Here is a 15,994-nt window from a genome sequence, read left to right on the forward strand (position 1 = left end):
AACAGATGTGGTATCGCCGTATTTGTATGTGGTATGTCCGAACTATAAAAATATATCATTAATTAAACCGCACGGTCAATGGCGTACGCGCCAAAAAAATTCCAAAGTCCAAAATAGTGTATTTTTGGTCACTTTTTATACCATAAAAAAAATGAATAAAAAGCAATCAAAATATCAGATCAAAACGAAAATGGTACCACTAAAAACTTCAGATCACGTCGCAAAAAATGAGTTCTCATATCACCCTGTGCGTGGAAAAATTAAAAAGCTATAGGGGTCAGAAGAGGACAATTTTAAACATATAAATTTTCCTGAATGTAGTTATGATTTTTTTTAGAAGTACTGGTAATACAAAATCAAACCTATATATGTAGGGTACAATTTTAACGGTATGGACCTACAGAATAAAGATAAGGTGTCATTTTTACCGAAAAATGTACTGCATAGAAACGGAAGCCCCCAAAATTTACAAAATGGCGTTTTTTCTTCCATTTTGTCGCACAATAATTTTTTTTTTCCATTTCGCCGTAGATTTTTGGGTAAAATGACTGATGTAATTACAAAGTAGAATTGGTGGCGCAAAACATAAACCATCATATGGATTTTTAGGTGCAAAATTGAAAGGGTCATGATTTTTAAAAGGTAAGGAGGAAAAAATAAAAAGAGCAAAAATGAAAAATTTCAAAAGAGGGAAGGGGTTAATCAAGTCCTGATAATGTGGGACAAGAAAGAATCTTCTGGTATATATAAAAGCATGGTAAAGGCATGTATATATTACAGATGATTTGTGCAATTACTTTGTCATAAAGAAGAAGTTCTAGGTTCTTCTACCTGAAACTTTATCTACAGATAAAAAACTTGTGTGGTACCATATATTATATTTGGACCATGTTTATTATTATTAGTGTCATTGGTGTAAATGTGGAATACTATAGTATAGTATGGCCAAAAGAAAACAGACAGCAGCAGAACTTGCCCCATGAGAATACACTGTATATAATGTATTCAACCCATGTGCCTTACCTTTTTCACATCAGCCAATCTCTGTTTTTTGGGAACCGACTTCTCTTTCGTATCGGAGAGTTGTCCCTGTGATTTGGAAGCATTTGATTCACATTCTGATTCAGAGTGGCTCTCTGAAGACTCGGAGCTGCTATTGGATGCGCTGGCCTGCCCGCTTGCATGTTCACTTTCTGATTGGCTGCCTGACTCTGATGCAGAGTGAATGGACTCTTCCGATGCTGAGTGGCTAGATGGCAAAGTTATATACATAATGTTAGATTTAAAATAGCAACATACAATTCTATACAAACATCTTTAAAATGTTCACAGTAGGAAAATATATATATTTTGCAATTAAATGGTTTTTCCGAACTTAGGAGAAACACAAAGAAGTACCCATGTACCCATATGTTTCTGTCATCTCAGAAGTATTTATTACCTTGCCCTGCTCTGTCCTGCACCATTGTTTTGATGCTACCAGGGTTTACTGTGGATGGGATTACCTTGAAAAGTACTAGAGCTATCATAGATTCCTCGTCTTTTTCTTTCTTTTTTTTAAACTGTAATTTTTATTGAACAATTTTTCATGGATACAAATCCATATAAGAGAGAAAGAACATACAAATGATATCATAGAGGGCCGAAACACAATAACAGTTGGTATGATATGAATGAAAAAAACAGCAATTGGGAGGGCTGAGGCAGACTAAGGGTGCTTTCACACTGCGCTTGTAGTGTACGGTTGCTGGATCCCACGGTTGCTGGTATACCACGGTTTTAGGTCCGGTCAGAAAACTGTATACGGGGCAAAAATGAGACAACCGGAGTCAGCGTTTGACTCCGGTCGGCTCATTGAAATGAATGGGGTTCAGGCCGGATATGGCTGGGATACAGGAGCGGCTTGTTTTCGCCCCTCCCAACCGGATCCAGTAACCGTACACTACAAACGTAGTGGGAAAGCACCCTAATAAAGCCACAGAAATCCCGACAAAGGCCTCCCGTACCAGAACAGTAACATAATAAATCAGTAATCTTTAAAAGGCTTAAACAGGCGTAAGTCTATGTATCATCCAATATAGGCAATCAGCTTCTAAGGGCCACAAACACAGGGAGGGGATGGATAGGGGGAAGACACATATAGTGAGGACACAAAGACAACACACAACTACTATAAGAGGCAAAGGGAAGAGGAGGAAAAAAGAAAGAGAAAGGTAAAGAAAGAGAAGGTGAGGTCGTGAAATCAGAGAAACAATCCCAAGGTTCCCAGACAGAGAGGAATAGGGAGATAGAATTAAAGAGGCCGTGAGAGATTCCAAAGAACAGATCTCACAAATACGTGCGAACAGATCAGCCTCAGAGGGAGGGGGTGTCCTCTTCCAACACTTGGCAATAAGGGTTTTAGCGGCTAAGGCGATATGCATAAAGAGCTTTTTAGACAGAGTGGGATGAGAGAGATGGAGAATGTAAATAAGGGGGTCTAGAGGGACCGACACACCAGAGCCTCAAATATCAGTCTCTAAACTGTTTTCCAGTAGTCAGCTAAGAGAGGACAGAATAAGAAAATATGGAACACCGTACCCAGCTCCACCCCACACGCCAGCATTGGGGAGGGATGTCAGGGTTCAGTCTATTCAACATTTCCGGAGTATGATACCAGCCCATAATTAGTTTATACTGGGTTTCCATATAGGCAGTGCAAATTGAAGCCTTAGAGGCTCTTTCCCAGATAGCCCGCCACTGAGGTAGGGTGATGGTATTGTTGAGAACTTCCTCCCAGCGGCCCATGTAACGGTGGGGTGGTGGAACGCCCTCAGGGGGCTGGAGAAGCAAGGAGTAAATGTCAGAGAGAAGGCCCCTCGCCTGAGGCCCACCATGGTCATCTCCTCATTTTCAGGGCCCCTCCTTTAATTAGCATAGATTCCTCTCCCCTTTTTCAGGGCCCCTACACCACCATTACAAAGTGTAAGGAAAAGCTGTAATTACTAAAAGTCTTTACACAAAACCAAGTGAGACAATGTGCTGCTGTTCTGCTTCTTTCAGATACTGCACAGTCTTTTGCCCAGGATCAAAAAGATATCCCCTCCATAGACAAGTAGCAGGAAGATAAGAAGCCTGTAATACATCCTGTACTATCAAGTGAAAAGAATCACACAGGCAGGGGGCAAACAACATCAGGCTTAGTAATCCATCTGATATAGATGAACTATCCTGAGAATGGAAAATAAAAGGGGTTGTCTGATGAAAACTTTTGTCTAATGTTCCGAACGCTGAGGCAGTGGAGTACCCCTTTAACCCCTTAACGACGCAGGACGTAAATGTGCGTCCTGGTGAGGTGGTACATAACGCACCAGGACGTACTTTTACGTCCTAAGCATAACCGCGAGCATCTGAGCGATGCCCGGATCATGCGCGGCAGGTCCCGGCTGCTGATTGCAGCCAGGGACCCGCCCGTAATGGTGGACATCCGCAATCCCACACATGCCCGCCATTAACCCCTCAGATGCCGTGATCTGCAGCATCGTGGTCATTAAAATGGATGATCGGATCACCCGCAGCGCTGCCGCGGTGATCCGATCATCCAGCACGGCAGACGGAGGTCCCCTCACCTGCCTCTGCTGCCTTCCCGGCGTCTTCTGCTATGATCTGCCTTCCCGCAGACCAGAGCAGAAGATGACCGATAGCACTGAACAGTTTTAGCAATGGACTGATTGCTATAACTAGTCCCCTATGGAGACTATTAAAATGTAAAAATAAAAGTAAAAAAAAAAAAATTTGAAAAACCCCCTCCCCCAATAAAAATGCAAATTGTCCCATTTTCCCTATTTCACCCCCAAAAAGTGTTAAAAAAAATATATTTTATATACATATTTGGTATCGCCGCCTGCGTAAATATATGAACTATTAAAATAAAATGTTAATGATACCATACGGTGAACGGCGTGAACGTAATAAAAAAAAAAAAAAAAGGCCAAAATAGCTGCTTTTTTTATAACATTATATTCCCAAAAAAATTTATAAAAAATGGATTAAAAGTTTTATATAAGCAAATATGGTATTAATAAAAAGTACAGATCACGGCGCAAAAAATTTGCCCTCATACTGCCACTTATACGGAAAAATGAAAAAGTTATAGGTCTTCAAAATAGGGGAATTTTAAACGTACTAATTTGGTTAAAAAGTTTGAGATTTTTTTTAAGCGCAACAGTAATAGAAAGCTATGTTATCATGGGTATCATTTTAATCGTATTGACGCAAAGAATAAAGAACACATCATTTTTACTGTAAATTGTACAGCGTGAAAACAAAACCTTCCACAATTTGCAAAATTGCGGTTTTCTTTTTAATTTCACCACACAAATAGCATTTTTTTTGTTGCGCCATACATTTTATGGTAAAGTGAGTGATGGCATCACAAAGGACAACTGGTTGTGCAAAAAACAAGCCCTCATACTAGTCTGTGGATGAAAATATAAGAGAGTTATGAAAAACCGCTCTGGTCCTAAGGTGTAAAATGGCCTGGTCCTTAAGAGGTTAAAGCTTCTACTGTTTTATTTAGCAGCCTGGGAACATTAGTTAAATAAAACATTTTACCGGACAACACCTTTAATACTAAGATCTTGGAAAATCCCTTCAAGCCCTGTAAATTACAAGGTTGAACCATAGATTGGACTTTTTTTTTCTAACACGGTCTACGGAAGCTATAATAGAGATCTGGGGAACTTGAGGGTCAAGTCAACACCTTTGTCAGGTTTCTGGACAATGGGGGGGATTTATCAACCTGCAGAGAGGTGCAGTTGCCCATAGCAACCAATCAGATATCTTTTTTATTTTTAAAGAGGCCTGTGAAAAATGCAATCTGATTGGTCGCTATGGGCAACTGCACCACTCTTCCTTTGCACAGGTTTTGATAAATCTCCCCCAATATGCAGCATGGCGGGGCGCTTTATTCTGCTAAAAGAGGACATTGCCATTAGGGAATACAGTTGACATGCAGAGGGGTGTTTATATTTGGCAACACTGCTTAGGTAGGTGGTATGTGTCAAAGTAGCACTTTGCCTTCTACCCATAGTGCATCCTGGTGCTATTTGTACGCCAGGTAAGACTGGGTTCACACCACGTTTTTGCAATACAGTTCCCGTATACGTTTTCAATTTGAAAACCGTACAGAACCGTATTGAAAACCGAATGCATTGACTCTCCACTGAAAACCATATGCCAAAAGATGCATCAGGTTGTGTCCGTTTCGCATCCTGTACGGTTTTGTCAGTTTTTTCCCCGTACCCAAAACCGTAGCCTAACATGGTTTTTGGTCCGGGGGAAAAAACGTATTAAAACGTATAAATTTTTTTTACCATGGGAGTCAATGGGAACCGTACAGAACTGCATAAGCGTACGGTTCCAAACTGTTTTCACCATACGGTTTTTGACTTTGCAGTTTTTTTTTTTTCTTGGAATTTCAATCAAACAAGTGAAACTTTATTCATAATGAAATGAAAAGTTAAAAACGTATGTTCTTTTTCTTTAAAAAAACGGATGCAATCGGGCATCATTTTAAAACTGTATATGGAATAAAATTTGTACACACGTTTTCATACAGTTTAGTCCGGTTTTGAGGAATCCGTTTTTCATTCAAAAACCTGATATGGGAACTGTATTGCAAAAACATGGTGTGAACCCAGCCTAAGCAAAGCACATACACATGGCTTCCTACGGGATGTGCAAAACAAAACATAAAAACAACAACTAAAGACCACTTTCTTCTATTGCTCCATGGTCCAGTTCTGAAGCTACAAGCCCATTGTAGTTACTTTTCACAATGGACAGGGATCATCATGGACCAAGAGTTACTAATTTACCAAGAGTGTTGGGTTTTATAGTGTAAGGGTGCGTTCACACGCTATTACTAGCAGCGGGTTTCATGCTGCGGGAAACCTGCTGCGAGTTACGCTACCATTGATTTGAATGGGTCCATAGACTGTCTGCAATAGTGTCACATTTGCGGACTGTCCGCAGACACATTTAAATCAATGATAGGGTAACTCGCAGCGGGAAACTCGCTGCTGGCTACTAGCGTGTGAACGCACTCTTAAATGTGGTTTAAGCCCTGCGTGATCCCACTCTGTTTACTCAGGACATTCAAGTTCTGATCAGCTTTGCCAGGTTTAAGGTTTATTTTGGCGCAGTCCACCACAAATTCTGGCGCAGACACAATTTGTGGAGTATTGCACTAAAATATACACAATGCGACAAAAGCAGGTTGGGTTCACATTCACAATAGTTCATACACTGATAACTCGCAGCGGGTTTGCCGCTTCGGGAGATACGCTGGGAGTTTCGCTACCATTCACTATAATGGGTCCGCCGGTAGATTTTTCACAGACCCATCAAAGTGAATGGTAAGAAAACTCAGCGGATTTCCCGAGTTTATGAACGTGTGATGTGAACGTACCCTAATCCATCCTGATCCTTGACAAGGAGCCATTGTTACAACATTATTAATATTATTCACTCCCAGCTTGGGTTTAATTTTCTGGCTGTTCAGTTTATATCATTTGAATAAAATATGTTAAATATTGCTTTATTTAAAACTTATGTCACCTGAGTATGTTTAATCTATTAATGGGTAACTTACAAGCATTGCGACTTATTTTCAGACAATACATCACTACCTTTCCCTAAGCTTGTATGACTATGAGGAAAGCCACTCTGTAGATCAGCGTTTCCCAACCAGGGTGCCTCCAGCTATTGCAAAACTACAACTCCCAGCATGCCCGGACAGCCGTAGGCTGTCCGGGCATGCTGGGAGTTGATGTTTTGCAGCAGCTGGAGGCACCCTGGTTGGGAAATGCTGATGTAGACCAAAGTTGTCATCATCAACAACAACAAAGGTCTCATTCACATTGCCGCAAAACTCCTGTAAAATTACCAGATTACCGACCGACCCCTATGCAAGTGAATGGGGTCCGTCGGGACAAGATAGTAGCCGTTTCTATCCGATCCGTTTTAGGGTCCAATCGGCTGAAAAAAAAAAAAATGTATATATATATAGTAAATTTGAGTAGCCGTATTAGTCCAGTGATGCAGATGCAAATCATAAAATGTTGCAGAATCTTTTAATACCTTCTTTATTAGTCCAATAAAAAAGGTATTACAACAAGATACTGCAACATTTTATGATTTGCATATATATATATATATATATATATATATATATATAAAGAGCCGATCCATCCTTTAACATGTCAGATGTGAACCTAGCCTAACATGATTTGTTAGTTGTGATGGCCAACTACGGAGGATATAAGTTGAAATCTCGAGCAGACTGCTTATCTCCTTCAAGGACACTTTGATCGATTTACAATTAAGAATAAAATGACCTTATATTGGGGTTTATTAAAATGTCAACTTTAAAGCAAAATATTAATAGAGCAAGCTGCACACATATATTCTCTGACAACGAACTAAGATGCTCTATTATAGGTAAATAAATAAATCTCTAAACATAAAAGCAGTTCCTTAGTCATTCACATACAGCAAAAAGTATGAACTTTCAACATAGTGCTGCACTGAGTTCATACAGCAGGCGTGTAAACTGTGTGATGCCTCACTGCCAGCAGATGGCAGCAGAAACACGCGATAGATGTTACCAAGAAGATAAAGAAAGCTGATACTTGTACGCCATTTTGTAACCTAATCCACAAGCTTAGTCTGTTCCAGCAGCTGCTGCTGCACTCTCTCAAAATGGAGAATCCTGGAGCAACAAGTCTCCAGAATGAAATTGCTTTACAAATAGAAATATCTTAGTATTTGGTAAGGGGTCATTTTCAGAAAAACTAAGAAAAAAAAAAATTTAATATAGTTATGTTGTTGTAATGATAAATAATGTATTATTATAGCAATGTTGTTGTATTAAGTTTATAAAATGTGTATATTACATATTTGTGTCTATTATACACATACCTTTACAGATGCTACAGTTTGCTATAAAGCAGACTCCATTGCCCATTGACCTACATTATATATAAAAATAAAATAAAAAGGGCACTTTTTTTATGTCGTACACAATAGCATGAATTGCTATTTTTGCATACAGCAAAATGAAGTGTTCTGTAATGACAAAAACGTGGTGTGAACCCAGCCTTATAAAATAATTATGTGTAAGGGAGATTTAAAGTGGAGCAGTTGCCCATAGCAACCGGATTCAAGCTTTCATTTTTATAAAGGCCTCTAAACAATAACCGAATTCTGACTGGTTGCTACAGGCAACTGCTCCACTGATCTTCTACATGAGGTTTGACATATGTTCCGGTGGTAATTTCGTGATACAGCGATGATTGCTATAGTAGTCACATGGTGCAGAGTTGGGCACCTAAATTTAGATGGGTGGTTACATTGCCAGATGACCAGATGAGTGACTGCATGTACATATGGTGTAGGTGTTACCGTAAAAATGTTTATTGTACATGAAGATTTGGAATGGTTATTTTAAGGGATGCACCGAAATTTCGGCCGCCGAAAATGCCCCTTTTGGCATTTTCGGCTGATTGAAATTTAGGGCAGAAATTTTTTTTTAACCCCTAAATGACTAGGGACTTAGCGCACCAGGACGTACCTGTATGCCCCGAGTCCCGCTGCGGCTATGATACGAGTACATAGCTGCAGCGGGACTTGGAACATACAGGTACGGTGTTCCCAGGCCCTGTTTAAATAATAAAAGCCGGATATTTACTCGTCTGTCGGGGAGCATAGGAGGAGGTGAAGGCGCTCCCGAGGAGACCGGACCGCTGCTGGAGTGTGAGACTCCGTGCTCTGAGTGGAGCCCAGGGGAGTAGATCTTGTGAGTTCTCTCGGGGAGGGTTTGAGGTGGGGGGAGCGCATGGATGAGGCCCGGGGCACACGGCTCTCCCGCTGCCCTATCACTCTCCCCGGTATGCGACCTGGTGCCCGAGGCCTGTCTGTTGCCAAGTTTTGGGGAAGTTTCCTGTGGCTTGCAGGGGGGGAGCAGGGAACTTTCCGGCGACCTTGGGATCAACTTCAGGGGCCTCTGGCCTGCAGGCTGCTGTGCACACGCCCAGCTCAATTGACACATCGCTTGGGCCGCGTTGTTTTTGCGGTTTATAGGCCGAAGATGGGATGTGCTGCTGTTCACACCAGCCTGGTTGTGCCTGCGATTGTTTACTGGTTGGAGATGGCATGTGCAACTGATGTCTCCTGTAATATATTTGTACAGATCACTGTCAGTAAATGTTTAGCCTCTCATGTGGCCTGCTGTGACACTGACAGCTTTGTGGTTGCAGTTATCCTTAGATTACAATGTATTGCCTACCCATAGTGTGGTTGATGTATCTGCAGGGCCTATAATAGTGTAAAAAAAAAAAAAAAAAAGCTTTAATAAAAGTGAGCCCTTCCCCTAATAAAAAATTAAGCCCCTCCGCCAATCAAAAAATAAAATTAATCTTATAAATCAACATAATTGGTATTGCCGGGTGCGTAAATGTCTGGGTCATTAAAACATAATGTTAATGACCACAACGGTGAAAAATGAAAATTATAAAAAAAAAAAAATCTGAACTAGAATGGTACCAATAAAAACTACAGATCATGGTGCCAAAAATAAGCCCTCATCCATCCCCGTATACAGAAATTTTTTTTTTATATAAAAGCTATATTTAACCACTTAAGGACCCAGGGTGTACCTGTACGCCCTGAGTCTGCTCCCTTTCTATAACACGGGGCCACACCGTGGCGGGTCGGGCCCGGCCTCTAACAACGGGTGGGACCGGTGGCTAATAGCACGCAGCACTGATCGCGGTGCTGCACGCTATTAACCCTTTAGACGCGGCGTTCAAAGTTGATTGCCACATCTAAAGTAAAAGTAAACTACCCCCGGTTAGCTCAGTGGGCTGTTCGGGACCGCTGCTGCAAAATCGCGGCATCCTGAACAGCTGGAGGACACAAGGAAGGTCCCTACTTTCCTCCTGTGTGTCCGATCACCGAATGACCGCTCCGTGCCTGAGATCTAGACATGTGCAGTCAATGAATCATTGATCAATGTTATCCTGTGGAATAACAATGATCAATGTAAAAGATTGATGAAAAATTGAATAAAAAGCGATCAAAAAGTCCGATCAATACAAAAACTTCAGATCACGGTGCAAAAATTTAGCCCTTATACCTCCCCGTACGCGGAAAAATAAAAAAGTTATAGGGGTCAGAAGATGACAATTTTTAACATATAAATTTTCCTGCATGTAGTTATGATTTTTTTCCGAAGTACGACAATATCCAACCTATATAAGTAGGGCATCATTTTATATGTACGGACCTACAGAATAATGATAAGGTGTCATTTTTACTAAAAATTTACTGTGTAGAAACGGAAGCCCCCAATATTTAGAAAATGGCATTTTCTCTTCAATTTTGTCACACAATGATTTTTCTTTCCGTTTCGCCATAGATTTTTAGGTAAAATAACAGAGTGGAATTGGTGGCGCAAAAAATAAAACATCATATGCATTTGTAGGTGCAAAATTGAAAGAATTATGATTTTTTAAAGGTAAGGAGGAAAAAAACAAGAGTGCAAAAACTGAAAAACCCCGGGTCCTTAAGGGGTTCAAAAAAGCGAGTGGAGCAATGCATTTTCGGTTTCGTTTTTTTTGCCAAGCACAGCCTAAATTTTTCTTTCTGTATAACACGCAGTTGTTATGCCTAGCACCGTCTGTGTCACACACCCGGTTTAGGGGCAACTGTTGTGTCTTCAAACTTTTACCTCAGGCACTTTGGACATTTTGTAGCTTTAGCCACAGTTAGGCTGGGTTCACACTATATGGAGTTTCCGGCCAGAAATATTTTGGGCAAAGATCCTGAGTGCAGCCGCTGCAGACTGAATAAGTCAGCACTAGGACCACACACATTGTCAGCCACCATATACGCCCATGTATTCTACCCGGTATTCAGACGAAAAAATGACAAGATCGTATTATTCAGTGGAGGAATTTCAGCGTCTGAAAGCTCTGTGGAGTGCACTGTGCAGCGTAATGTCATTAACAGCAATGGGATTGTGCTGCAACAGAATTTTCAATCAGAATTTCAAAGCAGAATTCTGCTTGGAAATTACATAGTATGTATCTGGCCTTAGGGTGTGTTCACACAGGCAAAACCTGCTCTGAAAAAAAAATTTTAAAAAACACCACACATCTCAAAATTAGTGTGACATTTGCTGTGCTTTTTAGTATGGCTGTATGGGTGTTTTTATCACATTCCCAATTATTTCAATGTAAGCTTCCAAATAGAATCATTCTAAAAAAAATGTCACGTCACTTTTGTTTTCAGTGCATATTTTTTATTTATTTTTTTAAACCATATTTTTTTTTGATCATTCCCCAATTAAGTCAATGGAGACTAGAAACCGTACATTTTTTTGTCCTTGTGAACATGGTGTGGAGGCAACCATTTTGCCTGCATGACCAATATTCACAGCCATTTATCCTGTGAACTCAATAAAAGGCCATCAGGGAGATTCAACCATTTTGTTAATTCTAAATACATTTATAGGTTAACCAATGTCAATCAAAAACACAGGAGTGACACTGAAGGGCTAGATCTAAATATACACAGGATTACAATTACAGGTAACACCAATATATAACACAGAAGCCACCATTTACAATAGGTGATGAACATAGCTCCCCTCCTCCCCCTTTCTGCATACTGACTTCTGCACTGGTCACAGAGCATGCCCACTACACTCTTGGATGTGTCATTCCCAGACTACAAGTTCCTATGGTCCATGTGGCTGCTGTTGAGTATATCTTTAAAAAGGGTTATCCACCATAAGATGATTTTAGTACGTACCTGGCAGACAGTAATGGACATGCTTAGGAATGATCTGTACTTGTCTTGGGGCTAAATGGCTAAGTCATGAGATCACCATAACACTGTGGCTAGCTTTTTGTGAACTGGTATTTCCTGTTTGACTTTTCTTTTTTGCCTACAAATCCCATATTCCTCCCTCCCACACATCAGCCACCCCACCCATTTAAACATAAATGAGCAGCATCCATTCAAAAGACCTGTGGTTTTCAATCAGGGTGCCTACAGCTGTTACAGATTGATCTCTCTCCTGCCAATCCCTCCACCCATTGAAGCAGACAGGCTCCCTGTCATTAGCTGACTAGTGAGTCAGGTCTCGGCTGCATTGCAACCTGGAAAAAATTCCTGGAATATCTCTTTAAATACTCTGAAAAGCAGCTCAGGCAAGATGGTCACCTCGATAATCTCAAACTAAACCTTTTCAAACTGAGCTCCATATGTTTTCTTCATCACCAATATCTAATTTCTGTCTCTATTATTAACATCCTCCCTAGACACCAGGCCCAATGTCTTGGATCAACTCCAGCCCTATTTTCTCAGAGCTTGAAATAAAAAAATAAAAATAAAAAAACACACACACACACAACTAAACCAGACCCTAATCATTTCCCAACCTGACAAACCGGCTCCTTATTAATTCATCACAAATATGGCCTCTGTTGTTCCTGTTACCAATTTCTTGTAGGATTATATTTAGTGTATGCCTACTATTCTACTAAACCAGGGTTTCCCAACCAGGGTTCCCCCAAATGTTGCAAAACTACAACTCCCAGCATGCTGGGAGTTGAATTCTTGCAACACCTGGAGGCACCCTGGTTGGGAAACACTGTACTAAGCTCTCCACAATGCTTCACTGTCAAATTTCCAATCCATCTACCAAATTACTTGTTTAGGACGCCCGTCCTCTCTCATTACATTGTCCCACTACCGACTTTAGGACTTTATCCATTTGTTTTGGTTTAAAGGGGTACTTCAGTGGAAAACTTTTTTTTAATTATTTTTTTAAATCAACTGGTGCCAGAAAGTTAAGCAGATTTGTAAAAAATCTTAATCCTTCCAGTACTTATTAGCTGCTGAATACTACAGAGGAAATTATTTTCTTTTTGGAACACAAAGCTCTCTGTGATTCGCGAGCACAGTGCTCTCTGCTGACATCTCTGTCCATTTTAAGAACTGTCCAGAGCAGCATATGTTTGCTATGGGGATTTTCTCCTACTCTGGACAGTCAGCAGAGAGCACTGTGTTCCAAAAAGAAAATAACTTCCTCTGTAGTATTCAGCAGCTAATAACTACTGGAAGGATTAAGATTTTTTAATAGAAGCAATTTACAAATCTGTTTAACTTTCTTGCATCAGTTGATTTAAAAAAAAAAAAAAAAAAAAAAGTTTTCCTCCAGAGTACCCCTTTAAGCCAAGGCTACATGTCCACTGTGAGAGCCAATGGCCGTCTGTTCCGTTTTCTTTTTTTATCCCCATTTGGGTTCCGTTCTTGCATGCTGTAAACCGATTAAAAAAAGTTTTTTTTAAAATCCAATTCATGTCAATGGGATTTTTTTTACAATCCGTTTACATCCGTCTGTACCTGTCTGCTCTCATTTCAATTTTTTAGATGGCAGAAAAAACGGCACATGCAGTATTTTTTCTTCCGTCAAAAAAACTGAAGAAAAAAACGGATACAGTAAATTTAACATTGAAGTCTATGGAAAACAGATGAGCCTTTAATGTCATCCGTTTGAATTTGTTTTTTAAATCCGTTTTTTGATCCGTTATTACTTCTGAGAATGCTCAGAACAAAAAAAATATATATTTTTGGTTTATTAACTGAACAATAACGGATCCAAATGGATAACATCCGTCTGGCATCCGTTATTGTCCTTTTTTTTAAAGTCCGTATTTATTTCCGACGGGAGAAGAACGGGACGGGTCTAGGCGGCCGTGTGAACGCAGCCTAAGTTGCACAACCAAAATATTTATACAATTTACCATTGCATGATTTTATTACAGTTGTGATCGTGTAGCTCTAGCCTTACCAAAACATTTTAGTGTCCAGCAGTCCTCATCTAGATGGAAATCATCACTTACAGTGATATTTTTGCACACTTGAACTATGATCTGTTCAGCCAATGAACTGTAACTTGTAGCCTCAGTGATATACAAGGTGTGCTGAGCAGAACCACCTTCCTGTTAATGATTCTGTAATACAATATAGGTCAAACCGAGGGTCCTTTTACATGGGCCGACCGGCACACATTAACCTTCAGCGATCTCTCTGATTTGCCGTTGTCTACAGGGCCATCACACGGCTCTAATAATAATGCACATAGGCAGCATTAAGATTTTTTTTTTTCTTATTAGAACTCTCTGGTATTCTTCATATATAACAGACACTGATTAATATGGATGTCATGGTTGCCTTTTAGGCTGCGTTCACACGGCCGTCTAGACCCGTCCCGTTGTTCTCCCGTTAAAATTAAAAACGGACTAAAAAAAATGGACAATAACGGATGCAAACGGATGTTATCCATTTGTATCCATTTTTTTTTCAGTTAATAAACCCCAAAAATATACATTTTTTTGGGTTCTGAGCATGCTCAAAAGTAAAAACGGATTGAAAAAACGGATGACATTAAAGGTTCATCTGTTTTCCATAGACTTCAAAGTTAAATTTACTGTATCCGTTTTTCTTCCTTTTTTTGGATGGAAGAAAAAATACTGCATGTGCCGTTTTTTCTGCCATCAAAAAAAACGGAAATGAGTGCAGACGGGTGCAAAGGGATTGTAAAAAAATCCCATTGACATGAATGGGATTTTTTTTTTAAACCGGTTTGAATCCATTTACAGCCTGCAAAAAAGGAAACAAACAGGGATTAAAAAAAAAAAAAAAACGGGGACAGACAGCTGTGTGAACGCACCCTTACATTTCAAAAACACACACATTTGTTGGTTAGCTACATGTGAAATAAAACACAACAGTGTATGCAACACAAGGACACAGGACTGTAAGCCACACTGGGACACTGGACTAATGCGAGTCTCTGTACAGCAACCCAAAATATGTTGGTGCTATTACAGGCAACAGGAAGTGTATCAGAATGCTGTGGAATGCATGTAGACCAGTGTTTCCTAACCAGGGTGCCTCCAGCTGTTGCAAAACTACAACTCCTAGCATGCCTGGACAGCCTTCAGCTGTCCGGGCCTGCTGGGAGTTGTAGTTTTGTAACAGCTGGAGGCACCCTGGTTGGGAAACACCATATATAACAACGGGTGTGTGAACGGCCCCATATTCAGGATCTATTAAACCAGTGTAAAAGAAGCCTTATGTTCCTTACATAAATGATTTGCTCATTTATTTTTATGCTAAATACAAGGGACTACTTTTGGGCTGGTCACATCTTTTGGTCTCCTACCATGAAGCAGGCGACGTGTAGGGTATGCTACCCTTTCTGAGGGAAGTATAAACAGACATACACATGCTTTCATATGCACACACAACAGTATTGTAGGTTAGTAGAATCTACATTTTACAGCAGATGCCTGACCAGAAACGAGTCACCACTGCTTACCCTGCCCTCACCACAATGACTGACAGATTCCTGCCCGGGGGCAGCAAAGATTCTTCTCTGGCTGTGTGCTGGAGGCTATCAGGTGTAGGTTTTCATAACCCACACTACATACTGGGGTAAAGGACAGACTGCTTAAAACTACAACTCCCAGCATTCCCGGACAGCCAAAGGCTGTGCTTGCGGAATTCCGCCCAAAGAATGAACATGTTCATTCCCTGTGAGGAACAATTTCAGTGTGAACAGGTCTCTCGGAGGACCCATTTACACTGATGGTACTGTTCACTGTGCGGAATTCTACTCGGGGAAGATACACCAGAATAGTTATTTAAAAAGAAAATAAGGATTCACCAAAACAGACATGTCAGGCGAGCCGACAGGTGCTCTTTAAAAGCTGTTAGTCACCAACCCCAAAATGTCTATTCTAGGATCTTACATAACTAAAACTAATGAGATTTTACAGCACTAGATTTACAAAAAAAAAATGATTTGCTTTATTTAATTTGAGAAAATAGTAGATTTGTCACACCGTGTTCAAGGCAAGGCAAGGCTCCCCCCTTG

The 15,994-nt window shown here is 40.4% G+C and overlaps 1 protein-coding gene and 1 long non-coding RNA gene across 7 annotated transcripts in view; one reads left to right on the forward strand and one right to left on the reverse strand.

Moving 5' to 3' along the window:
- Positions 1-15,994, reverse strand: part of CHD2 (chromodomain helicase DNA binding protein 2) — a 119,560-nt gene that overhangs the window by 67,774 nt on the left and 35,792 nt on the right. For all 6 annotated transcript variants that reach the window (XM_056571872.1, XM_056571868.1, XM_056571867.1 and 3 more), the window contains one exon: positions 1,024-1,249. Coding sequence is in view for 5 of the 6 variants with exons in the window: in XM_056571868.1 (XP_056427843.1) it covers positions 1,024-1,249 (226 nt within the window). In the remaining variant the exon portion in view is untranslated. The remainder of the gene's footprint in view (positions 1-1,023; positions 1,250-15,994) is intronic.
- Positions 1-15,994, forward strand: part of LOC130368344 (uncharacterized) — a 34,863-nt gene that overhangs the window by 4,359 nt on the left and 14,510 nt on the right. The window lies entirely within an intron of this gene.

Source organism: Hyla sarda, chromosome 4 (assembly GCF_029499605.1).
Source record: "Hyla sarda isolate aHylSar1 chromosome 4, aHylSar1.hap1, whole genome shotgun sequence".
In the NCBI taxonomy this organism is placed as follows: Eukaryota; Metazoa; Chordata; class Amphibia; order Anura; family Hylidae; genus Hyla; species Hyla sarda.